This window comes from Falco naumanni, chromosome 6 (assembly GCF_017639655.2).
Source record: "Falco naumanni isolate bFalNau1 chromosome 6, bFalNau1.pat, whole genome shotgun sequence".
NCBI lineage: Eukaryota > Metazoa > Chordata > Aves > Falconiformes > Falconidae > Falco > Falco naumanni.
The window spans coordinates 91,236,410-91,261,875 of NC_054059.1; the positions used below are offsets into that span (position 1 = coordinate 91,236,410).

The window sequence follows — 25,466 nt, forward strand, 5'->3', positions numbered from 1 at the left end:
GGAGTGGTAGCCTGCTTCGGCGAGGAGCATTTTTTGGGAGTGGCGTTCTTACAGCCACAGCAAACCCACCAGCCCCCGAGTTAAACATGCACCGTGCGGGTTAACTCATAACCTCCTGCGCTGGCGTGGCAGGAGCAGGGTTGCCTGGTGACTTAGGGATGCCTGTGGCTGGACAGGAAAGTTGGCCGCTGCTTTTTGAAGAGGCGGTGCAACCTTGGCCTCCGGTCTTGGGGAGATGTAGAGCCCACCACCCAGCCTCTTGCTGGCCATCCTCAGGACAGGGTGGCCGGGGAGGGCAGCAAAGCCACCCCCATTCCCCTGCACACCCCCAGCCCCAGGACAGGCTCTCACCGGTTTTATCCACTCCACATACATGTAGACCCCGGGGGACGGTGGCGGCAGGTGTGGGTTGAAGAGCCTGCGCGCAGGGCTGCCCACGCTGCCCCTCCGGCACCGCCCGGCCGCGGGGCAGGGGAGGAGCACCATGTCCCTGCGGGCTGCAGGCTGTCCACGTTGCTGTGCTGATGCTAATCCTTTCTCTCTCTCTCTCTCTTTTTCTCATTTTTTGTTTCATCTAGGTGGCTTCACCATCACAGGTATGGATTTCTGCTCTTTCCCCCACACCCTGTCCCCCTCTGTCCCTTGTTTCAACGGCCATGTGCTCACCCTGCTCTTTCCTCTTGGTTTCCTCTTTGCTTTTGTTCTGTCTGGAGGCAAACTCTGGAAGGGTAAGAAGGCGCTGGGCCGTGGCCTCGCCGCTCTGGCCGCTCACGCTAACACCATGTCTTCTCACAGAGTGCTCTGCCTGCCGTGCACGACTAACCCCACCTCGGGGAGGGTGAGCCGGCGCCCCTGCAGCCACAGGCAGCCCCCCTCCATCTCTTGGAGCAGGGGGTGCTTCTCCGCTTGGTCCAGCCTTCCCCTGCCTGCTGCCACACGGGAGGTGCACAGGGCTCTGGACAGCGTGGGGAGCCTGTCCCCCCACCCCAGGCAGCAGCTGGGGTGCCCCAGCACTGCGGGAGGTGCAGGACCCCATGGCAGCTTCAGGCAAGGTGGCCCCTGCCCTTCCCACCAGCGAGACCCGGCAGCAGCGTTTGCCCACCCATCTTTAGCCAGCTGAGCATCCGTCACTAGGCTGAGACTGCAGGGGGGGAAGGTCCTGGGTCCCACACGTTGCAGAACAGCCTCTCAAGAGCCCTGGGAACAGTAACTCAGACTAAGGAACCTCTGGCCACCAGGCCAGTCCCTTTGGCCTGCAGGAGCAGAAGGGCTTTCCCACAGTGTGGCACCGCTGTGCCGAGGGGCGGCTGGCGCAGGAGTGACACTAACCCCGTGTGAAGTAGGAGTAGAGTTTACTAACCACACGGGTGTGCAGTCCGTCCTGCTGATCTCCTGCTGATCACTTTGATAGGCAAGCCTGTCTTCAGGAAGGTCCAGGCTAGAGATCATCCTCTTCCTTGCACCGTGGTCACCATCCAAGGTACCCACAGTGTGACGCTCGAGGGCTGTGGCGGTCTAAAGCGGGCTGACCAGGGTGTTCACCTACTGACAGCTTAACTACAGTGAATCCAGCCCTTTTTATCCCTGATGTCCCTCTGCTCATCCCTGGGGTGGGCTGGAAGGTTACTCCGTGGGGTTCTGGACAGTGGCAGTGACAAAAGCCACGCTGCCTGGGGTCCCCATGCCCCAGAGGTTGCATAGACGCCAGTGGCGGTGCAGACCTGCTCCGTCGCTCGGGGGCCAGGCCATGCCTGTGGGTGGCTCCTCACACCAGTATGTCCCAGCACTGTTGCCTCCAGCCTCACCATGACAGCAGGAGTTTCATACTTCCCAGCTGCCAGCCTCCTCCCTGAGGTAAAGCCCTGCTCAGAAGGAGGCAGAGCCCAGGTTTCATACCCATCTCCATGCCGGGGCTGCTGGCAGCTTACTCTGGTTGTAACAGGCTGATGGAAATGTCCTGACCATGCCCTGATGCAGCCCTGGAGAGCTGGGAAATGGAGCAGCCTTAGTGACGATCTGTCTCCTCCCAGCATCCCTGCAGGAGAGGCAGCAGGTACCATGCGATAAGCTGTTCCCCAGTCCTGGGGTGAACTGGGCTACTTCTGAGGCTGGACGAGTTGTGGACCTCTTGCTAGCGTTTCCCAGCAAAACTACCTTGTCTATTGCTCCATGACCACCTCCTCCTCAGCTACTTCTGTCACTCACACTCCCACCTGGAGGCTTCCTGACCTGCCCCTCTGATGGCAAGCCAGCTTCAGGGAGTGACCAGCCAGGCCTGGCTCACCCATGGGCTCTTTGCTTTGCAGAGGAGAATGAAGAAAAGCAGCCACTGACCAGCAAGGAGGAGGAAGAGCGTCGAATCGCGGAGATGGGGCGCCCAGTCCTGGGGGAGCACACCAAGCTCGAAGTCATCATTGAGGAATCCTACGAGTTCAAGGTACAGTCCACGTCCCCTGCCCCTGTTCCTCTTCCCCGGCAGCTGGGGACTCTCCTTTTGTGTTCGCACATGCTGATGGTGTCACAGCAAAGTCAGGCAGCTCCTGGCATCACAAGGTCTCAGGGCAGGACCCAGGGACACTTTGAAAGATGGCTGAGCCATGGCATGATGAAAGGGTGGGAGTCAGTCCGGTGAGATGGCAATGGGTTAAAATACACTCTGCATCCTCAGCCTGTCCATCCGCCCACAGCCGTAGTCCTTGGGGGGTGATCCCTGACTTTCTGTCCCACTCACAGACTGTTCGTGGTTACTGTCATACAAGCAAGTCAACGCAGTGAGCCTAAGAGCTGACTGGGTTCCAAAATGCTGCAGGTTGCTTTAAAATATAACCTGGTTCTCACAGTGATGTGCTACAGCCAGGTCCTACTTCAGGTGGTCTTGAGTGAGCCCCAAGCCTGGGACCCTCAGTGCAAAGGGCTGATGCCCTAAATGCAAGTGATGGTTGTGAAGCTGAGCTGCTGTGAATGTCTGTGCCAGACCGAGAGCTGAAAACTGGCTATTTCTTCTCTCTTCCATTTTTCCATAGCCTAAAAAATAACGGACCACCCGTTCTGTGTGGCAGCAGCGGCTGCTTCCCTGCCATGGTTTTGCTGCCTGCTGTCAGCGGGCACCTGAGGCACCACAGCCTGCGCGCAGCCCTCCCCTGCCTGCCCCGCAGCGGCTCCTACCCACTGCTGCTGCAGCACCTTCCCTGCGGGTACTGAGCTGCAGCTCCTGAGCCACACAGAGAGGTGCACGGAGCCCAGCTCCACCAGCGGGCCTTGGTCAAGCCCCATTTAGTGCTTTGAAGCAGTTTGGTAAAAATTCTTCCCAAGGAGTGGGGAGTAGCAGTAGCTGTGGCACCTCAGCGCTATTTGCTGTTAAACCTCCACTGACGTGGCTCAAACTCCCATCATGAGCAGGTTTCAAAAGGTCTTTTTGAGTGGCAGTGAGGGAACTGCAAGTACCTACATTTGCTTTCGCTGCTGGGGCTCTTGACATGAGCTTAAAATTCCCTAAGCTTTTTCCAGAAGTGCATGGCTGTAAGCACTAGCGCCAGTGGGGTTTAGCCCAGCACCTCCAGCCCCTAATTCTCTCCTCTGCATCTCCATCCACAGAACACGGTGGACAAGCTCATTAAGAAGACGAACCTGGCCCTGGTGGTTGGCACAAACAGCTGGAGGGAGCAGTTTATTGAGGCTATTACTGTCAGCGCGGGTGAGTTTGGACCACTGCTCCCGGTGAATTATAGTCAGCCTCACTTGTGTCTCGGCTCGGCTGTATCGGTAACACAGACCGTAGTGGAGCTGCAGGAGGCAAAACAGGTGGCAGAGTTATTTACATCATCTGCAGAAGTGAGGCTGTTGCATTCAACCCCTTCAGGGGAGCACCTTGTCTGATGTGTAGGAAACTCCCTGCGCTACGTGTGTCTGTAGCACCCGGCAGAGAAACACCCTGGCTGGTACCAGACGGCAGAGGGGAAGGGTCAGGCCAGTGAGATGTGGGAGGCGAATGCCGTGTTCAAACTCGGAGCGGCATAAATGATGCTGGTGCGAAGCAGCAGTGCTCCCCATCCCTGGTGCTCCCTGTACTGCAGTGGCGAGGATGACGCAGTAGTGAGGGTACCAAGCCACCGAGTCCCCCTTTCCGTGAGCCAGAATTTGCCCTTGACCCCCTGCTTGCAGGGACTCCCGCTGCCGCAGCCCACTGTGGCGGGAGGTCACGGCTCAGCAGCCCCATAGCTGCAGCAGCACATGATATCTGCGGTCATTTCAGATCGTATCTGATCATCTCTTCCCTCCCTTGATGAATTGCCGTTCACTCAGAAATGCTCCGTTGTACTGTTCTCGCAGGCACCCGTACCAGGTTTACCAGTATGCCCAGTATAGGATATATTAGTATTCCCTGTTCCCACATCTGTGGGAGGTGAGGGAAAGAAGGTCTCCCCCAGATGTGGTTTTAACAGCTGGAGACACTGTAACTCACCAGTTGGGTGTTACGACCTCACAGCCCAGCCTGGGCTGCGTGTGGGTGCGCGTTAGGGCAACGTCAACCAGCTTAGCTTGAATCACTGGGGAAGGCAGGTTGAGCTCCTCTGGCTAATTCTGCATTGAAGTGCATGGGGGAACACTCGCACGCCCTACCTCAAGCTCTGCTGCGCAGGGTAACCTCTGCCTAGCACAAAGTAATTAAAAGTGATGGCCGTACCACGTACCCTCCACCTCCGACAATGAGGACAGGACGCTGTACAGCAGCTCTCTCCTCGGATTGTGACCCCTCCCCTTGTAGCACAGGTGGTCCTAGAGCCTCCAGCCAAGAGCCTCCCATTATTTTGGATACAGCATGAACATATCATGCAAGACAGGCCTTGCTGCAGGTTTTGTGGTTACTATGGCTAAACTCATCTGTGCCAGAATCAATTATTTGATTGCATCCCGTATTAAAGCAGAGCTAATCACTGGAACTTGGACCCGAGCTCTGCGAGACGTGACTCTGCGGTTATGTGAAAGCCCCGTTGCCACTGTGTCTGGAACGTGCAGCCACCGTCAGCACCAGCAGGGTGATTAACAAACATTTAATAAATGTGGCGTATTTCAGTGGACGCGAGCCGTCCCTTGCAGGTGAGGAACAGTAGCTTGTCTCTGGGCTCCAGACCTACGTTTTTTTGCCAGGATTTAGCTCCTCGGGCTTTGTGCTGAGTAAGTCAAAATGCCTCAAACACTGAAGTTTGGGGTTGAGTTTTTCCCTGCAGCCCCACCATGGGGAGCGAGCGAAAGTCACACATTCCCACTTCAGAATGTGACATCCCAGTTGGGAAAAGCAACATTAACACCCCGTTTCCCACCCAGTGAGCAAGCGGCACAAGGTTAGCAGGGCAGCGGAGGGGTGGAGCAGCAGGAGGCCAGCTCTGCAGGAGGGCAGCGAAGCTGTGCCGTGCCGTGCCGTGCCGTGCCGTGCTGTGCCGCCCATGGGGCTGAGCTGGAGCCTGTCGCCCACAGCTGCCTTTGGCACGTGCCCAACAGCCTGTAAAGTTTCTTCCACAGCAAAAACATCCTGGAGTTTGTGAGCTGGTTCCTGAGGGCACCCCTGGGTCACCATCCAGCCTCACCCTACATTTCAGGTCACCTTCACAGAATCTGGCCAGTTCTTGGAGAGAGAAGTGTTAATGCTGGCTAACAAAATGATAGACATATCTGGATGAGTGTTTTGATCGTGGCACTCATGTTCATTTTTCAGTCTGTTTTGTCATCTCCATGAAGATTTAGATCCATGACTGTCCTGCTGCCATACCTGCTGAAAAATTAGTGTGAGCACAGCACAGTGTATCCTTCCTGTGCCAGCCTTTGTGAAACAAGCAAAAAACCCAGGAGATCGTCAGCTTCCCAGGCTGAAAAACTGTTCCACATCTTCACAACAATGCATGGGAATAGGATATTTATATCTGCCAGAGTAATAACACCGTGCCACTGAGTAGCTACTGTTTCTGCCATAGTGAGTTTGAAGCTTTAAAGCCAAGCAACACATAATTTTACAGCAAGTTATCAGAGACACGTCAAGTTTCCCACTGCCTCTCTCTTATGTGTTGGTCTTGAACTCCAAAGGTGCTTTGAAGACAACGTGTGCGAAGTTGCAGCCCAACAGAGTACTGAGTAGGACTTTTTCCTGGATGGTCATGACTCTGTTTAGCCAAATATTGAAGACCTTCAAAGATGATGCCCTTCAGCCAGGTTATGTGTCCCAGGGCTGCACCACCCTTCTGGAGATGTTTCTCTCGATGTGACCATCCAAGCTGCAGTTTGTGGCCATTGCCCCTTGTATCACTTGTCAGTGCAGAGGGGATTTTCACTCCATCCTCTCTGTATATGCCCTCCAAGTCACCCTAGGCTGTTGTGTGGTCCCCTCCAGTCTCCTCCCCATTCACCAAGCCAGCTCCTTCCGCTTCTCCCTATAGGCAACATCCTCCAGACTCCAGTCATCTCGGTGACCCCAGTGAATCCCCTTCAGCTTCGCCCCAGCCCTCGTGTGTGGGATGCCATATCCCCCCTGCCTTAGAGGTTTCCTGCTGCCTTGCTCTCGCTGGCTCCGTCGCTGCCCTCCCCCCTGCAGCTGCACCTCTGCTGAGCGCCCCAGGGTGCCCGCAGAGGGCAGGGTTTACATGCACTGGAGCTGGGCCACACCAAGACCAGGTAACCAAATCTCTTGAGGGTGGTCACAATCCAGCTGGTCCTTGGGCCTTTTCCTTTTCTTGTTCTCATGTGCTGATGCACTCTCTGCAGGACTGCAACAGGGAATAGCCAGGGTTTGGCCTCCACTTTCCCAGGAAGGATGCCATGCCTTGACCCCCCGCTGGCTTTTCATCGCCGCCTTTGTGGTGAGGCAGACAGCAATTGCTGTTCTGAGCAGCGGCAGAGCAGGCAGGTCCCCAGCAGCTTACCCGGGAACTCTGTTGTCATGGCACACAGCCACCGTTTGAACATGGGGTTAATTGATACCCACATATTGGTACACAGCGTACAGCAAGACCACTTCATTCTCCCTGCAGGAGGCTTTATACATTTTGCTATTCAAGCAAACGTCGGCATTGTGGGGGAAGATGTGAAAGGAGGAACATTTGCCCTGGCCAGCGGTGGGGCAGATAAAAACAGCATGGTCTCATTCAAAAGCTTATGCCAGGCTGATCAGTACTGTGGCTGCCAGGAGAAGCAGCTTTTCCCAGGCACAGAGCCGTCGTCCCCTTGAACCCCGTGTCTATCACGGTGGGACCCTGTCCCCTCACCCACTGTGGTGGGGCAAAGCAGAGGCTCGGGTTTGACCGGGTGCTCTTGGCTACTCTGGGACTTGGCCGCTTTTTTCTGCCATCCCGAGGGGTCCTCCCAGGCAGGACGGGCAGGCTCACTCGTGCCGTCTGACAGGATGGACTGCACGTTGCACCCTCCCATTGATAACGAGCTTCCTGCATCAGCTGTGCGGGGAGATCTGGTGGTCCACATCCTTGGATGGAAAAAAAAGCATCAAAGACGATGAGAAATCATCAACCCAAGTGCAAGGGACTTCGTCAGCACAACTCACAATGGCCTTGGAATCCCCATCATCCATGACTTAGAAGCCCATCCTTGTGGGAACGCTCCCACTGGTTTCAGTGGGAAAGCATCACCTCCCCTTCACGCCCAGGATGGTTCCGGTGTGAGCACGAGCGGTTTCTGACCATGCCACCATTCCGGTGCTGCCCACTGTGCCAGCCTAGGGGAGCTCTGTGTTCGCCACACAGCCCGCCCAGAGGACAGGTTGGCTGGCGGGCTCATGAGATGCCTTGTCAGAGGTGCTGGAGTCAGGCAGGAGGTCACCAGCCCCACAGGGCTCACTGGTGTGGTCAGCCACACACTGGGGGGACTCCCTGGAGGCTGGGTGCCAAGTGGCTTTGGAGAGACAGGTGAGGTGCTGGAGCAGGGAAGGGAGAGAAACCAAGACACCTGCCTGGATCCCCGTGGTCCTGCCGGGACCAACAGGTTGAAGATGTGCTGGGCCAGTGCCGGTGTAAAGGGCCCCTTGGGCAGGGGCCAGGACAGTCTGACTGCTGAGCTCTTTCCCCACCACCCAAGGAGAGCTTCAGGGCATGGGCCAGCCGGCATGTGCAGAGGGCAGGGCTCTGGGTGTGTAGCCCCCCAGGAGCCTTTGGGGACATGCAGCTGCTGGCACTGAGGGTCCAGGAGCCCCCGGGACACCAGGCAGGACGGGCACAAGGGCTTACATCCCCAGCGCCTCGTCTGTGCTGGAGACCAGGCTCTGGCGGGTGCTGCAGGGGCTGCGGCCGTGAGAAGCAGTGTGCTGTGTGGGGCTGGGTGCTCAGCATCACACCAGGAGAGCCAGGATCCGACCCACACAAGGTGCCTGGTGAGCAGAGATGGGTCCAGGACTGATGGCAGGCTCATGCTGAGAAAGTGACCCCTGCAAGGCATTAGCAACAAGTGGGAAGTGAAGCACTGAGCTGCCTCAGGGACAGAAAATAGAGACAAAGGAAAGTGCGTTTTTGCTGTGACAAATAGTGCCCCGTGGCTGGCTCCCTGACAGCGACCTGGAAGGGGTGCAAGTGGGAACAGGCAGCCAGGGCTCGTAGGGAGGTTCATGAAAGAGCAGGGAAATGCAACAGGGAAGGGCAGTCAGCAGGGCTGGGCCATGGATGTTTTAGGGAGATACTCTTCATGGCTGATCCTGGTTTGCGGAAGAGGTGAAGTGTCAGAGGTAGCAGCTCAGCAGCCACCAAAACCAGCTGTCTTTCCAGAGCTGGAAGCAACTGCAGGCACTTGTGAAAAGCATCTGAAAAAGACCTTCCTTAGAGGAATTTCCATGAGGCACACGTTGCTCCCGATGGGTTCGCCCGCCCTGCTCGGCTCCAGCCAGCCTGAGGCCGATCACGTCCCACACCTTCTGGGGAAAGGGCTCCTGAGCAGGGGCTGAGTCCCAGAAAGCGACTGGTGGCTGAACTCAGGCACAGGTGCTGGCATGACACTCTGCATTTTCTGAAGTGCAAGTTGGTTTTCGAAGCCAATGCCTTTGGAAAGTCTCTCTGCTGTGGGAAGGGGCCAGGAAAGGCCGTCAAGCCCCACTGATGATTGCCCAGAAAACGGGATATTTGGAAGTCAAGGCCTTTCAGGGCCCAAATCATGACACTGGAGGGGCTGCAGAATGCGCAGGAGCTTTGCCCAACCTCCTCCAGGATGGGTGAGCCTAATCAGGCACTGGTGGTTTTCTCTAGGGGAAGACGACGATGACGATGAATGTGGGGAGGAGAAGCTGCCCTCCTGCTTTGACTACGTGATGCACTTTCTGACCGTCTTCTGGAAGGTCCTTTTTGCCTTCGTGCCCCCGACAGACTACTGGAATGGCTGGGCTTGCTTTGTCGTCTCCATCCTCATGATCGGCCTCCTGACAGCTTTCATTGGCGACCTGGCATCCCACTTCGGCTGCACCATTGGCTTGAAGGACTCTGTCACCGCAGTCGTGTTTGTCGCACTGGGGACATCGGTGCCAGGTAAGGACAGCAGCGGGGTTTGTGTAAAGGTCCACCTCTGCCCAGTCTGGGTTTGGGTTTGGGCTGGGAAAGCTGGGTGCCCTGACGCCCTCGGCTGTGCACTGCAGGAACTCCGAGGACAGGTTTGAGGGGTGTGGAGGGGTTGTTTTTCAGTCTCAGATGGGCCGGGAGGATCAGACCAGGATGTGGATTCAGTCCCCTGGAAATTATTTCAAGGACGTTCCCCTTGCAAAGAGTGTGAAGTTCCTGTTTCTGTGGACAGCCTCCGTGGCATCCACTCTCCGAGTAGGAAATTGTCTTTGGTTAAAGTCCTGCCTGTGTCGGCAGTCCTGCACGTTCTTTCTGAGCATCTGCTCCTTTAACCTCGCCTCCCAGGTGAGCGAGGTGCCAGTCCGTACTCGGGGCGTGCTGCCCAGCACGGACACCTTTCTGTCAGACCAGGTTCATCCTGGGTTCAGGTGGACCAAGGTGGGGTTGCTGAGCTGAGGAACTGCTTGCAGTGTGACTTGTGAAGCCCCAAGAAAGCCCCAGTCCCACGGATGTTTGGAGACGTGTCTCTGCCCCAGCGGTCACCCGGCCTCAGAAGACAGCAGAGACTGAGGGCTGACCAGGGAGAGAAAAACCCACGCGCTTCCATACCTGCATGTCGCTTCGTCCCAGGGCCATTGGCTTGCTGCAGCCCAGGCTCCTTTTTGCTGGCTCAGCGAAGGGCCACTCGCAGGGGTGAACCAGTGTGCTGGAGACGGTGGTCCCAGTGCCACAGCTGCTCTGGGAGGTCCCACGTCAGCTTGTGTGAGAGGCCCTGTGCCTTTCACTTACCTTCTTCGACGGGCTCTGCTGGCCAGGCACAGCCTGTTTCCTGGACAAGGGGCTGCAGCCCAGCCCAGCCCAGCCACCCCCTGCATTGATCACACCGTCCCTTGCCACCCCAGACTTCCAGCAGTCAGCACTCGGGTGCTCAAAAACCTTGAAATTGCCCTAACGCTCTCAAAGCCCAAAAGAGAAGTGAAAGAACCAAAAGGAAGAACAGATTTGGACAAGGAACAGAAGGACCATTTTTTAGACCTCTGGCACTAGCGCTTTTAGGTGTGAGGTTTGCAGGGCTGCCACACACCCTTGACGGCAAAAATCTTCCCTCCTGCTTTTTGTCATCAAAGGGTGGCATTTAAGAAGTTCTTTTTAGGGTGCACTTGGCTGCTCTTGTTTGAATTAGCAGATGCTGCCAGACTGTGCCGGGTTGGCTGGGTGCTGGCTGAGCTCCTCCACACCTGCTTTCTTGGAGACAGGCAGGCATCAGGCAAATGTGCCCCGAAATGAAGACTGGCAGGGGACCTTCTCTGCGCCGAAAGCACCGCTCAAGCTTGCAGAGGTGCCTGTGGCTGTTTCCGCACTGGCTGGCACTGGCAGTGTGTCCAGCTGCGCTCCATCCATCCCTCCTGCCACAGGCAGCTGGATTGCCACAGGTGCATCAGCACTGCCCCCCGGCCCCAGTACTGCACCGTGGCCAAGGCTGAGGACAAGCAGCAGTCAGATGCATTTCCGTGGGAGCTTTTCTTTAAAAAACGAAGCAGCCTTTTGATTTCTTTGCTGCAAATGGCCCCTCTCGCTATGCTTGTAGGGGCTCAGCCTGCCCTGTTACGTGAAGCTGGGTCTCCATACCAGGCTGCGCTTCACCGTCGCACCTCGGAGCCCCGCTGGGAAGAAGCGTAAAGGAAACTCTGTAGAACTAAAAACCATGAAATGTGACCCCAACTATTTTCTTTTTGCCAGCCGCGCTGTCCTGCCCCTACCCCAGGTGATCTGGGAATGCATGTGTGTTAAGGATTCATCTTGTCATCGTTAGTTGGGAGTGCTCACCTGAACAAGACCCAGCTCACCCTCCCTGCAGATCCAGAGTGGGTTTAGATGTAAAACCAGCACTTCCCCGTGGTGCGGAGCAGCATGGCGCTGGTCTGCTTGACACAAGAGCTACCATGTAGAAAGGCCAGCTGAGTTTTATCACAGCTCTTTTGACACTGGTATTAAGAGTGTTGGAGCACCTGGGCAAGCGTTATACCCACTTGCCTGGTTCCTTCTCCCTGAGGGGTGAAAGATGACTGCTCGTTTGCCGAAGTGTCAGGGTCCACACAAGACACTGGACTTTAGTGAAGCAAAAGGTTTCGGAGAGACATCGTTAAAGCAAACACAGAAATACAAATGCAAACCCTCAGGGGACCTGAAGGATAGATACAAACCGTTGTGGTTCCCACAAAGCTTTTCCAACCTTTTCACTTACTTTGCAAGTCAACAAATCAGTGGATGTAGGAGAAGGGGCCGGCACAGTGTAGTACTGGGGAGGGTCATCTCTGGTCAAAGCACTGTGGGGCATCTGGGGCGATACTGGGGGAAGCCCCATATTTCTGGACACTGAGATTTCCCTCCTGGGCATTTCTGGACCCTGACGTCGCTCTGGCTCTGACCAGATGGGCCCTTCCCCAGGAGTGCCCACAGATGGGGCTCTACCCTGTTTCTGCATGCCCCAAATGATGCCACTGACATTTTTCCCCACACTGCCTGCTGCAGTCCCTCCTTACCCGGCCATTTTCCGAGGGTTTCTCTCTGCCTTCCCTTTGCAGACACGTTTGCCAGCAAAGTAGCAGCAACACAGGACCAGTACGCAGATGCCTCCATCGGAAACGTCACTGGGAGCAATGCTGTGAACGTTTTCCTGGGCATCGGGGTGGCCTGGTCGATCGCAGCCATCTACCACGCAGCGCACGGACAGGCCTTCCAAGTCTCGCCTGGCACCCTGGCCTTTTCCGTCACCCTCTTCACCATTTTTGCTTTTATCAGTGTGGGTGTGCTGCTCTACCGGCGGAGACCTGAGATTGGAGGTGAGCTGGGCGGGCCGCGGACTTCCAAGCTGCTCACATCCTCACTCTTTATCCTCCTCTGGCTCTTGTACATATTCTTCTCATCTCTGGAAGCCTACTGCCACATAAAGGGCTTCTAAAGGGACAATCAGAGATAGTAAATATATATATATCTATATGTATCTATATAGAGTGATATATAGGTATAGATATAGATATAACGCTGTGTATAATGAACAGAGAAAGAATAAAAGAGATTTGCCATGTTCACACACCTGCTGACGAAAAGCGGCTTTGGAGCATCCTTTGAACTAGGCAGGACCCCAAAGCCAGCAGGACCCCTCCCCAGGCAGCGGCCCCGGCTGGGAGCCCGGCGGCAGGGCCCTCTCTGCAACCCCACCGGCAGGAGCGGATGATGGCCACCGAGCCCCCGTCAAGCCCTCCTGCCGCCGGCCCCAGGAGGAGGAACGCCGGGCGAGCAGGGCGCGCAGGTGCAGGGAGGCCAGGGGAGCCGGGGAGCCGTGGAGCGGTGGGCGAGGGAGCGAGAGGAGAGCGAGGGTCCCGACCTCCGACCACCGTCCGCCTGCCCGCGCTGCTGGGGAATGTCCCCTCTTGCCCTGCCAGAGGGAAGCGAGAGACCGGACTGCAGACAAGGGGAGCCGGGGAGCTTTCTAAGGATAGAACAGACCGTTTTCGTCATCGATTTGGGGTTGATTTTTTTTTTCTGTTTGTTTTGGCGTGTGTACAACTAGCATTGCCCCCCGTGCCCACCACATGCCCCTCACCTTTCCCTCTGTGCTTCGGGGATGCTTAGCAGCACACTCGCACCTGGTGTCCCCAGACGCGGGGGGGGGAGGGGGGGGGCAGGGTGTGCCCCCCACCCTGTCCGGCCCCTCAGGCTTGCTGTCGTGGTACTTGTAGCATTTGCATGAATGAAATGACCCCTATCTGTATATAGCATCCTATAGCGATAGTCCTTCCAGCCATGTGGGTTGAGCATTGCAGATACGAGTGTTTATTTTTCACCGGGTTTTATTTATTTTAGTTAGTTTAGGGTTTTGCCATAGGTTTTTGTGGGTTCGTTTGTTTCCTCTCAGCAGAGGGAAAGCTGTCCCTGTGTATTGTTCTGCGCGTGGGTCCACGAGAAGCAATAACGGCCGTGCAGATGTAGGTTTTCAGGGAGGAAAACCCACCCCCAGAGGCTGCGGGCTTGCCCCCCACATGGCTGGGCCGGACTCAGTGCAGCTGGTGCTGCCGACCACAGGAGGTTTGGCTGGAGGCCCCGGGGAGCCCGGGCAGGATGAGCAGCATCCCAGCCCCGGGGAGCCCGGGCAGGATGAGCAGCATCCCAGCCCCGGGGAGCCCGGGCAGGATGAGCAGCATCCCAGCCCCAGGGAGCCCGGGCAGGATGAGCAGCATCCCAGCCCCGGGGAGCCCGGGCAGGATGAGCAGCATCCCAGCCCCGGGGAGCCCGGGCAGGATGGGCAGCATCCCAGCCCCGGGGAGCCCGGGCAGGATGGGCAGCATCCCAGCCCCGGGGGGACGGCACGGCACGGCTGGCCCCGGCGCCTCACCCACCCATGCCTTTATAGCTGGAGGCTGCCTCAAAGCCCCTTGGCCCCGCAGGTCTAGCGACAGCCCCTGTTTCTGAACATTAAGCCATCAGGATCAGTCCCCAGAGCTGGTCCTTCCCCACAGCCATTTGGAGGCAGAATAATTCAGCGTCAGGGCTGAAGGGCCATAAGGAGATCTCGCTGAGCATAACCGGGAGCCGTCCCTGAGGAAAAAGGGCACATTTTGCACTGTCCGGATCTGAAATGAGCGGGAAGGGTGAGGGGGGGAGGTGCAGCTCCACACCACCCCGACTCCAGCAGTGCGGGGGGGTGGCAGGCCGAGCGCGGAGGAGGGGTGTCGAGGTTCCCTGGGTGCAGCACAGTCCTGGCTTGGTGTGCTGGTGGTGAGGGATGTCTTCTTGCCCTACGCCCTTCACCGGGCTCCCCGGCGTCCCCAGCTGCATGTCCATCAGTGAGCCCTTCCAACCCGGGTGGAAACCGCGTCTGGTGCTTGTACCGTAACCATTTGGCTGGAGGTATTTGTACTCATTTTGAACAGTCTGTGGAAATTTTAATTAACCTGTTGTAAGAACATGGAAATAACCGGTTGTAAGATTGGAATATGAAGTTGTGGGGACTTTTTCTCTTCTCAACCCTTTTTTCCACTTTCGATGGGTTTTGGGGGAGTTCTTTTTGTTTCTCATTGTTCTGGGGGAAGAATCACACACAGGTGCAGGTTGTTCAGGGTTATAGGTTACCTTTATGTACAATGACTTCATTTTCATCTGTTTGGCTTCATTGATTTTTCTTTGTGTGTATTACCCACCACTACAGGCAGTGAGTCCACTAATTGTGATGATCCTTATCAACGGTACACGATGCACAGACAAATAAAGTTTGTAATGATTCCCGATGGATCCGGTAGTGCTCCTGCATATTCTCTGTGGAAGACCCTTCTCTCCCTTCCCGTTGTCTCCCCTGGCGTTGTACCCATCTCTTCTTTACTCATTGGTTTGCCTTTGCTGTGTTTCTGCTGCTGACAGGGGGCAATGGTGCCTCCCTGCGCCCCATCTCACCCCATCTCATGGCTTTCCTCCTGCTCCATCTCCATTGTGCCTCGGGCTCGGGGTGCTGCTGTGCGCAGCCTGCCCTGCTCTCAGGGGGATGCAGGAAACCGCCCAGGGTTAAAGCTGCCCTGAAACCCTCCTGGGGCCAGCACCTCCCCCACGCTGGGGCTCCCGTCGGTGCTGGCTTGCCCTAGGCTCTGGGGGAGCTGTGCGGGTGCCCCCAAGGTACATAGCAGCTCTTTCTGCTTGTGTCCTTCAGGTATGTAGAGTTGTTCTTGATCCAGCCTTACGGTGACTTGCAGTAGGTTAAGCCACTAGCTAATGGTAAGTGGGAATGCAAGAGATGTGTTACCAGGGCAGGGTTCGTGGGTGCAAAAGCAGATCTGAGGCACCCCACAAGGTCACCAAGCAAACCAGGAGCTTAGTCTGCTCTGGGCGGCTGCCGGCCCATGCCCCGGTCCGGGTGCCGTGGGCCATTTCTCACCCACATGGCTCGAGAGAGCTCAGCCAGCACAGAGCAGGAGAAGAGTCTCTACTTGCTCAGGGGTGTTGCTCCTCCCTGTGTTTCAGCCAGCATCTGCCAAGCCATCCCCGTATAAACCCTCCCTGCAACGCTTCCCAGGTCCCGCTCTGACAGCTGAACCCAAAGGCCAGCTCCAGAGATGGGTCGCAGGCAAACACTGCCTTCACCTAGCGGGGCTCTGCCTGCTCCTGCCGGTGAGGTGTGCGTGCCTGGGGTGTGCTTCGGGGGTCCTGCCCTGCTCCTGCCCTCGGCCCTGCCCACGCTCCTGCCCGTCGGCCGCACAGGGTCAGGATGGGGCCGCGCAGCAGCAGCAGCAGCAGCTGGCTTTGGCGCTCCAGGCTAGAAACATGCCACCAAGCAAAGAGAGGAAGCAAGAGGTGGTTGGTGTTGTCACAGCTTGACCGTGTCTGTAGGGGCCCAGGGGCAGGAAAATTCCCACCTGCCAACGCAAGGGGATGTCCGGCAGGGCAGCCGGAGGATTTAACGTGATCTCTGGGCTCCTGTCGTGCAAAACTGGCCCTTCCCCACACCCTGTGCTGCTTTTTGCCAGCTGTGCCGCCAGCCTGACTCTCCCTGCGGGTGCTCAGCACCCTCCAGGATGAGCGCAGGTCAGGCTTCAACACTCATCAAGCCCCAGGCAAACACACCAGTCACATCCGTGTGCTTTTTCCAGGCAGTGAATTACGGAAGCAAAGCAGCTTTCCTGACCCAGTAATTACACCTTCCGAAAGGTGATGTTGGCATTTTGCTCTCATCATTTGCTTCTTCAGAATGAATTGCAGTTGCTGAAGTCATTAACAAGTAGAATGGGACTTGTGTAACAGCTCAGTTTAACAGGCAGTAAATAACTGTTCTGCTCACAGAGCTTCCCAAAAGGAATGATGGAGCATTGCTTGCTTAGGACAAGGTCTAAATCACACAGTAAACACCAGCCTTGTTTATGCAATTATTCTCTGCCAGCTGCCTGGTTTCTGACGTCTCCAATGAGCTTATGCAAAGCGCAATGGTACTTGCCCGGTTGCTCATGGAGGAGCCACAGATGAGCAGCGAGCCTTTTACCTGGCTGCCACCTCGCTGTGCCACGGATGAGAGGGACCGCTCTGCTGAGCCCCCGACACCCACCTGTGATCGCAAGGGTGAAATGCCTGCTCCTCTGCACTCGTCTTTAAGCCAGGCCCTCCCAAGGCAGGAGGGAGCACAGCCCCCAGCACAGCCCGCCCGCCCGATGGGGCACAGCCTGGCTCCCCAGCTGCCCTCTCCAATGCCAGTGCTCTGCCATCTCCTCCTCATCCCTGCCAGCCTCCCTCACAAGGGAGGGGCATCGACCATCTCTGATAAAGCCGCAGCCTCAGGGAGCTTGCCAGAAACAGCACTTCAAGCCCTTGGCCTCCACCCCTCCACCTGCTCTCACCCCCTCTCATCACCCTGCTAGCCAAAGGCAAACCTTTCTGTGGAAAAGGATGCAGCGTGGAGCAAAGGGCGTTCAGAGACAGACGTCCAAATAACTCAACGGGTCACTGCAAAGCGCTTTGGAAGGAAGGCGCAGACAGTAACAGCCCTGAGCATCTTGGCAAAGCCATCTCCCCAGCTCTTCAGGGGCCAACAGGAGTGGAGGCAAATCCCAGCCACAACCTGAACACACAGAAAAGATGCAAAGGAGCCAGGGTCTCTGCAGGTCCCCGGCGCCAGCAGGAGCCACAGACCCGCAGCATCTCACAGATGAGCCTACCCAAAACTCCTGCCACCCACCAGCGCCTACGCAGGTGCAAATCCCTCGTCTCTTCCAAACAACACGCCCTCCTGTGTGTCACCCATCTCCAGGCAGCCTGCAGCAGCTCTGGGGTGACGGAAGATTGCCAGAGTCATTTGTGCATCTTTCTCCCAACTTTCATCACTTCCTTAAAGTACAAAAGGGGAAAGGGAGGCGCTGAACCCGTTATGGCCACAAGTCTGGCTGCAGTCTATATAAATGTGCTATTTCTGCTAGGGGCGGGAGCACAGAACCAGAGCTCATGTCTTATTGTTACAACTATTTTAAAATGCTTGGGTAAGAGTCAAGTGCAACAGTACTGGGGCCTTATACATACCTAAGGAGGAGACTCAGCTGCGTTCCTGGATGGGTAGAGCTAGGCGTAGCCAGAAAGTGATGGAGAGAAAGAAAAGAGGGAAAACTTCATGCCAGAGAGTGTTGTTCCAGTAGAAACCCCTGCACTATTTTTTATAGGTTTTGGCACCCGGGCCGATCTGGGGAAGCGTGTTTGCAGAGCGCCGGGAGCCTCTCTGACCTCTCCGAGCGTGCAGTGACTGACCACACACGTGCATACACATGCACAGCACAGCTGCAGAAAAGCCTGTTTATCTTGTAAAAAACTCACTTGCCACAGGAAAGCTTCCAGAGGCATCTGTATTCTTGCAAAAAGCACCAAGGGGCAAGAAATACCATCAGATTCCTCATCTTTTAAGGACCTGAACCATCCTTTTTTGGGAACTAGAGGTGGTGAGAGCCTCTCACCAGCCAGCAGCACAGCACCCCTCACACAGAGGGAAGGCATGCTGTGAAGGAAAGGGGCCCGTCTGGCCAAGCAGGAGCTGTTACCGGCAGGGATAGCTGGAAGATCATTGTTACCGGCAGGATTTTCAGTCTGTGCCCTGTCTCTGAGAGCATCCAAGGGCTCTCTGTGGGGTCTTTCTGGTGCATCTCGAGAATGGCCAGCCCTGCCTCTGAGCACCCAGTGCCCCCAGGGTGGCTCATCGCTCTCTCCTGCGGGCCCGGCACCATCCCTTGGCTCCTTCCCACGCTCCCGACATCCACGCCAGCCTGGGGCTCCCCTCTCTAGGAGCGTGAAAGAGAACGTGCACATGATTCCCAAAGCAGGCGCTGTGAAGCGCTGCTGGGCGGTGCAGCTGGGTGTTGCCGGTGGGATGTCCATCATCAGAGGGCACAGGGAAGGGACAAGTGCCATGGGGGCCTGCCCAGACCTAGAAGCCCTGTTTTAGGCACTGCCACAGCCTGTCCCCCTGCCCCAGCTGCCGTGGGTAGCCACGCATCTCGATTCCTGCACAGCCGTAGCACAGTCTCCAGCTTCTTTTGGCTGTCTGTGGGCATCAGCCCCAGGCAGTATTTCTATCTATCTGATTCAAAACAGCCCTTGATGCGTTGCACTACAGCACAACGGTTCCCCACTGCTCCCAGCGCAGGCGGCCGGTCCCCGGCAGTGTGCAGTTCCAGGCAGCGGTGGGAAGGAGTTTGAGAAATGCTCCAGGACCAGATGCCACCAGACGGTGGGGTCCTCCAGCATCCACCTCGAGCCATCCCAAGGCCCCAGGATGGCTGTCTGCGCTCACTGATGATCCAACCATGAGTCCCCCCATGGAGCCTCTTCACGTGCCCTCTTCCTTCAGGCTTCCTGCAGAGGAGCCGTCTCTGTCCCTCCTGCCCCCCCCCCCCCCCCGGGGGCTTCCCATGGGGGCCATGTCTCCTCTCTCACTGGACGGAACAGCAATGCCTGTTAGCTTGGGCTTGCTGTCTGTATCTCAGGGCGAAGATTAACCACTCTGAATGATGTCTGGGGTTTGAGCCCCTGCAAGCAAAGGGCCGTGCGAGCTTCCCTGCAACAGAGGCAAACCTCAGCCTGTGGAGCCCTTCCTGGCATCGCCCAGGCACTGCCACGGCCACTACCCGCAGGCACCGTTGTCATTGTGCTGCTGTCCTTCACTCATGAATTTTTGGAAGATTAGATAATTCTGCCGCATTTCTACCGTTACCAAGCCCCACAGATGTTCCAGCTACACACACACATCCAACCCTGCCTCTAAACGTCCAGAGCAAACGAATTGCTTTACCTGGGGGTTCAAGGTCCACCTCAACTCCTTTATTTTGAAACGGAGCCTGTTCTTGGCACTCTGAATATTCTAAAACTTATCTACCTGCCTACAAAACTTTCCTGCCCGCCCTTAAAACGGGTAGAGTTTAAGTAAAGCAGGTTCCAATGGCCCGGGATACTTATACACACTTAGAGCTCCTCAACCTTTGCAGGACATGGAGAACTGCCGCAGGGCTGTCTCCCTGCATGTCCTGACCTCTTCGTTGAGGCTGGATTTATTTCTCCTTTACTTCTAACTCAGGGGAGTCCCTTATGGATGATGGCAGGGCGAGACCTGCATGGAGTACCACCTTGTTCTTTGCCGTGGCAGTCCATGGCACTGCCATCACCATGTGCCCCTCTGCTCCAGCCCGCAGCCCCTGGCAGGCTCCTCATTTGCAGAAACGTGAGTTTCTGGCAGATGAGCTTCTTTGCAGAGAAAGGTGGAGAATTGCTGAGTCACTAAAACTGTTGCACTGGCCCAGGATAGGTTGGATCCTGGTGATGCAAATGCATCCTAGGCTGCTCTTGGACTTATTTGGGAGCATTAGTGACAGCTTTTGCAAACCAGCGGCTTTGTGCCTCCCAGGGATGTAGGAGGTGCACAACTGGACTTCTCCTTGCTCAGTGCAACGCTGAGATGGCTCCCTTGCCCCAGCTATAGCCCTGGGCATTGCCACCCTCTTGCCTTGCAACGACAGCTGTGACAAGATGCCCCTTGACCAAACTCCCCTTGTACAGACGAACCGCTGCCTGTTGTGCTTTCATTTGTTTGCCCCATGTTGCTTCCTTTGTCTTCCGAGTGCTTGAGAAAAACGTGCTCACGCAGTGAGCCATGCAGGAGACCTGCTGCTCTTGCCCTTAATCAGGAAATGTGTGCTACTCCTCGCAGCTCTAGAGAGCAAAAGATTGTGATAATACCTTGCACATTATAGTTGCTATGTTAACAAGAAAAAAATGTTATTTATTTTTTACCTGACAACACTTGTCCAGCTTCTTTTTTCCGCAATGCATTAAGCATTAGGAGGCCCAGCTCTGCAAATAACCAGGCTTTCAAGACTACCTGTTGAGGGGACTGTTCAGCAATCCAGCAAGACGGTTTTATTCGTGGATGGAGGGGAGAGGTGGGTGAATTCTCCCAAGGTTCCCAGCTCCTGCTGGAAGAAACACACACGTGCTGGTAAAAGCCACAAAAGGCTGAGTTTGGTACGGTGCAGCCCTCTGTGTCCCGGTGCTCTGGGCCAAAGAGACACAGCATGAGCTTGTAAAATCAAACCCGTGACCTCCTGAAGCCCGCTCGTCGGTGGCGGGCAGTGCACTCTCCCTAGGACATGCAGAGAGGTCTCAGGATCGCCTGGTGCTCAGCCGGCGTCGGCAGCACCGCTCATCAAGCGAGAAGGGGACACGGAGGACATGGCGCACCACCCCACCCCCCACCCCACCAGACGAGCCCAGGGGATGTCCCCGGCGAGCAGCAGGCAGGCTGCCAGGGAGCAAAGCTGTTGCCAGGAAAGCTGACAAGGTCGCAAAGGCAGCAGGTTCGCGGTGGGACCCTCCACATGGCAGGGGCAGCAGGCAGAGCGGCTCCAGCGCAGCACCCTGCAGGCAGAGCCCAAGGAGCTTGTTCATGTCAGCATCGGGCTTGATTTTGCTGGCTGCGATATTCTGAAGAAGAAGGAAATGAGATGGGAATGAGTCAAAAAATGACGGTAGCGGCAATTTAGATCCATTACTAAATTTCCACTGTAATTAAGTGGTCCAGTTATCTCCATGCTTGAGTGACCACTCCAGCTCTTGAAAGCCATTTTCTCACACTTGAAACACAGGGAAAGCAACTCTTCCTTTTTCTGCAGTAGAAAACAGGCTGTTGCTGTGGGCTTGGAGAGAGGACAGAACTGCTCTCTCTTGGTGGAGATGGCATCCAAAGCAGCAGCTTCCCTCGGCATCCCACCCAGCAGTGGAGGGATGCTCAGGCGGGGAGCCGGCATCTGCCTGTGCAGCCTGTCCCAGAGATGCTCCCCGTGGAGTGAGACAGCCGGGGCCCCCTGTAACAGCAGGGCACAGGAGAGAAAGAGCTCAAAATGGCTCAGGCAGCCCTAAAAAGTGGGGGGGAAGCACTAGCGGCTAGAGGCACCCTGCGAGGCGCAGCCGGCAGCGGGTGTCTGGTGCTGGGGCACTGGTAACCCACCCCGCAGGCACACTGTGTCCGGGAACAAGGGACGGTTGTCCTCTGGTATTCCTGGTGTGCTGGAGCACATCAACGGTGTGCTCAAAAACCGCTGCTTTCCTGCTCTCCTCTGACAGCAGCCACTGTGCTCAGCACCCCCGGGGCAGCTCCCCATCATGGGCAGGCAGCCCCAAGCATCGGCCAGCCCTGCTGCCCGCCACGCCACCATCACCCCCATGTCCCATGTCACCTCTCACCCTGTGCATCCTCCCTCTCGCAGCTGGGGCAGACAGACATCTTGTGCAAACCCCGACAGAGAGAGAGAGAGCTCTGGCAGCGGCACGCCGCCTGACCCCCGGCTGGGCACGGGGCAGGCTGGCCCCAGCGGGGCAGAGCCAAATTTTTGCAAAGTGTGGCTGAAAGGAGAGTTTGCAGAGGAGCTGTCTTGCCTGGAGACAGAAACCGGAGCATGGGCCCACATTAAAGCCCACCTTCCCTGTGCCGCCCGCGCTGTGAGCCAGCACTGCCCCGGCCACGTGAGGACCCTGCACCCACGGGTCCCAGCCCAGGGTCCCCCATGCTCAGCAGCTGAAGCCTCCCGATCTCTCCGTCTCTCTCGTCATTCCTCATAAGTTCGATGGCACAATGCAGCTACTCTATTTGAAAAGCCATAATATTTGTTGGTACAACTCTTTTATTACCGTGAGTTTATATATATTTGTTGATAAAAGAGGTCATCTTGGGAGACACTTGTAGTCTACTGGGAAATAATTATCTGATGCTGTATATTCTGTACATGCTGTATAAACAAAGCGAAATATTTAAATTAATTGTTTGGTGGACTCGGTGGCACGTGCTGGGGGGGAGTCTGGGACCGGGCAAGCCCCCTCCTTGGGCCACCAGGGCTCGGTCTCGGGCTCCCCAGCAGAGTCACGGTCCCGCCAGGGTCCTGGCCAAAGCCCGGGGCAGGAGCTGGCCACGGCACAAGGGTGCAGCCCACCACCCCTGGGTGCTTTTCCCCAGGCGGTGCCTGCGCATGCAGGCGGCCACACGCTCTCCTGCCGGGGGCGAGGCGCAGGACCAGGCACAGCTCCCTGCGTCCTGAGCTCGGCACAGCCAGCGCGTCACCCACCCGCTGCCCTCCTCTCCTGCCCAGGTGCCACCCAGCGTGACATCTCTAAGCCTTACGGTCAGAGAGAGACCATCCCCAGGGGGATGTCGGCAGTAACCGGCTCTGAGCATCCAGCCCCTCCAGCGCATTGCTGTGCCAGCCCGGCACAGCACCCGGCACCGCAGCCGTCCCCCCGGCGTCCCCTCCCGCAGCAGCGGGCTGTGACCTTCTGACCTGACACATGCTGTTAGAAAACCTGTTTCATATTTTCCGTGGTATCGATCTACAACTTTTGAAATCGTTGGAGACAGTCGTGGTAGCCTAAAAATTGTGCTAAGCTCATATATTTTTATATTTGTGGTGTTTTCCTATTAATAGAGAGTAGTGAAACAGTAACCCTATAGCTGAAAGTGAACTATTCAAAATAAATATACGACTGCAGAAAATATTTGTAAAAATAATTTATTTGAAATATTCTGCCAAAGATAGCTCTCTAAGGATCTGTAAAATGTCGTTTCTCTCTTTTTGCTCTGAATGTCATTGTGAAAGCACTTTCTCCCCACTATCTTTTGAAGATTTGCTTTTTTGTATCTTTAAGGGCAAGGAAATATGCCAATGATTTTTTTACCAGAGCAGTAAATAGCGCAGTACAGAGGCACAAGACAACTCTGTAAAGGTGACAGGCGGGATCCCTAACAGTCACTCTGGACAGCCGGTTTCTGCTGTAGCGGCTCTGGGGGCAGGTGGGCTCTGGGGTGGGAAGGGCCAGCCGTGCGCAGCTCCCCTGCGGGGGGGGACCCCTCCCCCACCCACTTGCAGGCTGGGGGCTTTTGGACACCCTCGCGGGTAACTTCTGCCTCCTCGTTATCAGCCCTTGGCCAGGGACAAGCTGCCCGGCTAAGTCTGTTCAGAAATCACAACTTTTATTATTTTGTTTTAATAGGGAAAAATCTTACTTCCCTTCTTCATCTCAATAGAACTTTTCAATGCTAGGAAAAGCCTTCCTTGCCTCTTGTGATCCCCAAGGCTGGTGGGCATCCTCAGCCACATCCATTAGGGTCCACCATTATCAGAGAGATTTGGGGCTCGTTTTTTTTTCACTTCTGAGCAGATTCGCAGTTTCTTGAATTTCTTGGTCGTAAAGGTCCAGAGGAATTAACCGGTAATCAAGAAACAAGGGCCCCGTTCCAGCGAACGGGTTTCTGTGTGCAGTTCAGCTTTTGACTCTCTAAAGGTCCAGCAGTGTGCGAGTGCTTAGCTGGCCGCTCGCTCGGAAGCGGAGGTGTGAGGCCGTTTCCACGGCGTGGGGTGCCAGGAGCACAGCCGGCCGGCGCGGGTGTCAGCACCTGCACGGCACAGCATGCGGCACAGCCCGCGGCCCGGGGCACCGCGCGCCAAGGGGGGGCTGTTTGCGCAACGAGCGCTCTGAATCCGGGGTCACGCAGCTGCTGCGTCACAGGGAAACGCGAGCGAGCCGGGGAAGACAATTGTGAGAAGAATTTGGTTTCTGATCACTGTGCATTTTGTTAATTAGTGAATTCAAATAGTTTTATTTTTACCAAAAACAGATAATCTTTATTCCAGTAAAGACAACTGTGGACTTGAGATATATATATATAGGTATATATATATATAAAAAATCTGAATGGTTTATATCATGTCGCTCTAACTACATAAAATGGAAACATGTTGCAAGTTGTGTCATTCCAATGTACAAAATAAATTACTTTTCCCTGCATGCTGCCTGGGTATGTTGTGATTTGAATTAAGAGTTATATTTGAACTGCCTTATTCAAGAGGTTGTATGTTACCTAACTGGGGAATGACCTGGCACTGTTCATCACATTACATGTGTACTTGATGCTGTGTTATGTTAAATTCAGACGAGTTGTCTGTCATCTATGTATTTTGTGGGAGACCTTTTATCTTGTTAAACTGTGATATGTAAACCTCTCATTGCCTGAAATAGTCAGAGTTGTATAAATCAGTGTCTTCAGCTGTTTTCCTAATTTTATCACAACTCCTAACACAAAATATAGATGTTTGTAAATTCTTCATTCATTTCGTCTATTTTTATGTATGAGGCTTTTTTAATCTGGCAAACAAGTAAGATAAGGCAGCTTCCCCTGAATTTTTCAATCAAGGCTCAGTTATATTTCTATCCCTCGGCAAGACACAACAACCAATTTTCAGCAGCTACAACTGGAATTAGGGACGTATGTTTATTGCTATTATCTTTTCTGGCTCAGGCGGCCCATTATCACCGCAGAACACAATGATTAATGACAAGCCGCACATGATGCTTCTGCAGTGACCACCCTCTGGGGACCAGGCGCTTTACGGTGGCACCCTCCTGCCCCACACCCCTGCCGTGCCACAGGCTGGGTGGGAGGGGAGAGGGTCCATGTCCCCGCCGCCGGGCAGCCCGCAGGGGAGAGGGCAGAGATGGTGCTTACTAACCCTGGCTCTGAGGTGCTTTTGCTCCTCACACGAGGCGCCCCAAGCCCACACTGCCTGCCCTCCTGCATGACCTCAACCGTAAACCTGCACCGTGTCCGTTCATCACCCTCATGCTGCAGCATGTCTCCAAAGACCAACGTCTCACCCTGATGCTGTGTGATGCAAACCCCCCACGACGGCTGCTCCTGCTGCAGCTGCCAGCGCTGCGCCTGGGGGGTTTCTAGCTTTGGTTTCCAGCCACAGACCCACCCAGCTGGCTAAGTGCAAGCACTCCCATCTAGACACCGGCGTACCACGCACAGGGCAGATCCTGCAAGGACGTGCCACGCTGCTGGAGGAAGCAGCACGAGGTAGGCATGAATCT

General features: G+C 55.7%; 1 protein-coding gene across 4 annotated transcripts in view; it reads left to right on the top strand.

Moving 5' to 3' along the window:
* SLC8A1 (solute carrier family 8 member A1) overlaps positions 1 to 24,695 on the top strand; it is a 127,342-nt gene extending 102,647 nt beyond the window's left edge. For 3 of the 4 annotated variants that reach the window (XM_040598866.1, XM_040598865.1, XM_040598867.1), the window contains exons 4-8: positions 579 to 596; positions 2,307 to 2,437; positions 3,595 to 3,694; positions 9,231 to 9,506; positions 12,122 to 24,695. In XM_040598866.1, the coding sequence (XP_040454800.1) occupies positions 579 to 596; positions 2,307 to 2,437; positions 3,595 to 3,694; positions 9,231 to 9,506; positions 12,122 to 12,498 (902 nt within the window). In that variant the 3' untranslated portion in view covers positions 12,499 to 24,695. The remainder of the gene's footprint in view (positions 1 to 578; positions 597 to 2,306; positions 2,438 to 3,594; positions 3,695 to 9,230; positions 9,507 to 12,121) is intronic. The other variant, XM_040598869.1, reaches the window with a different exon arrangement.
* Positions 24,696 to 25,466: the final 771 nt, after the last annotated feature.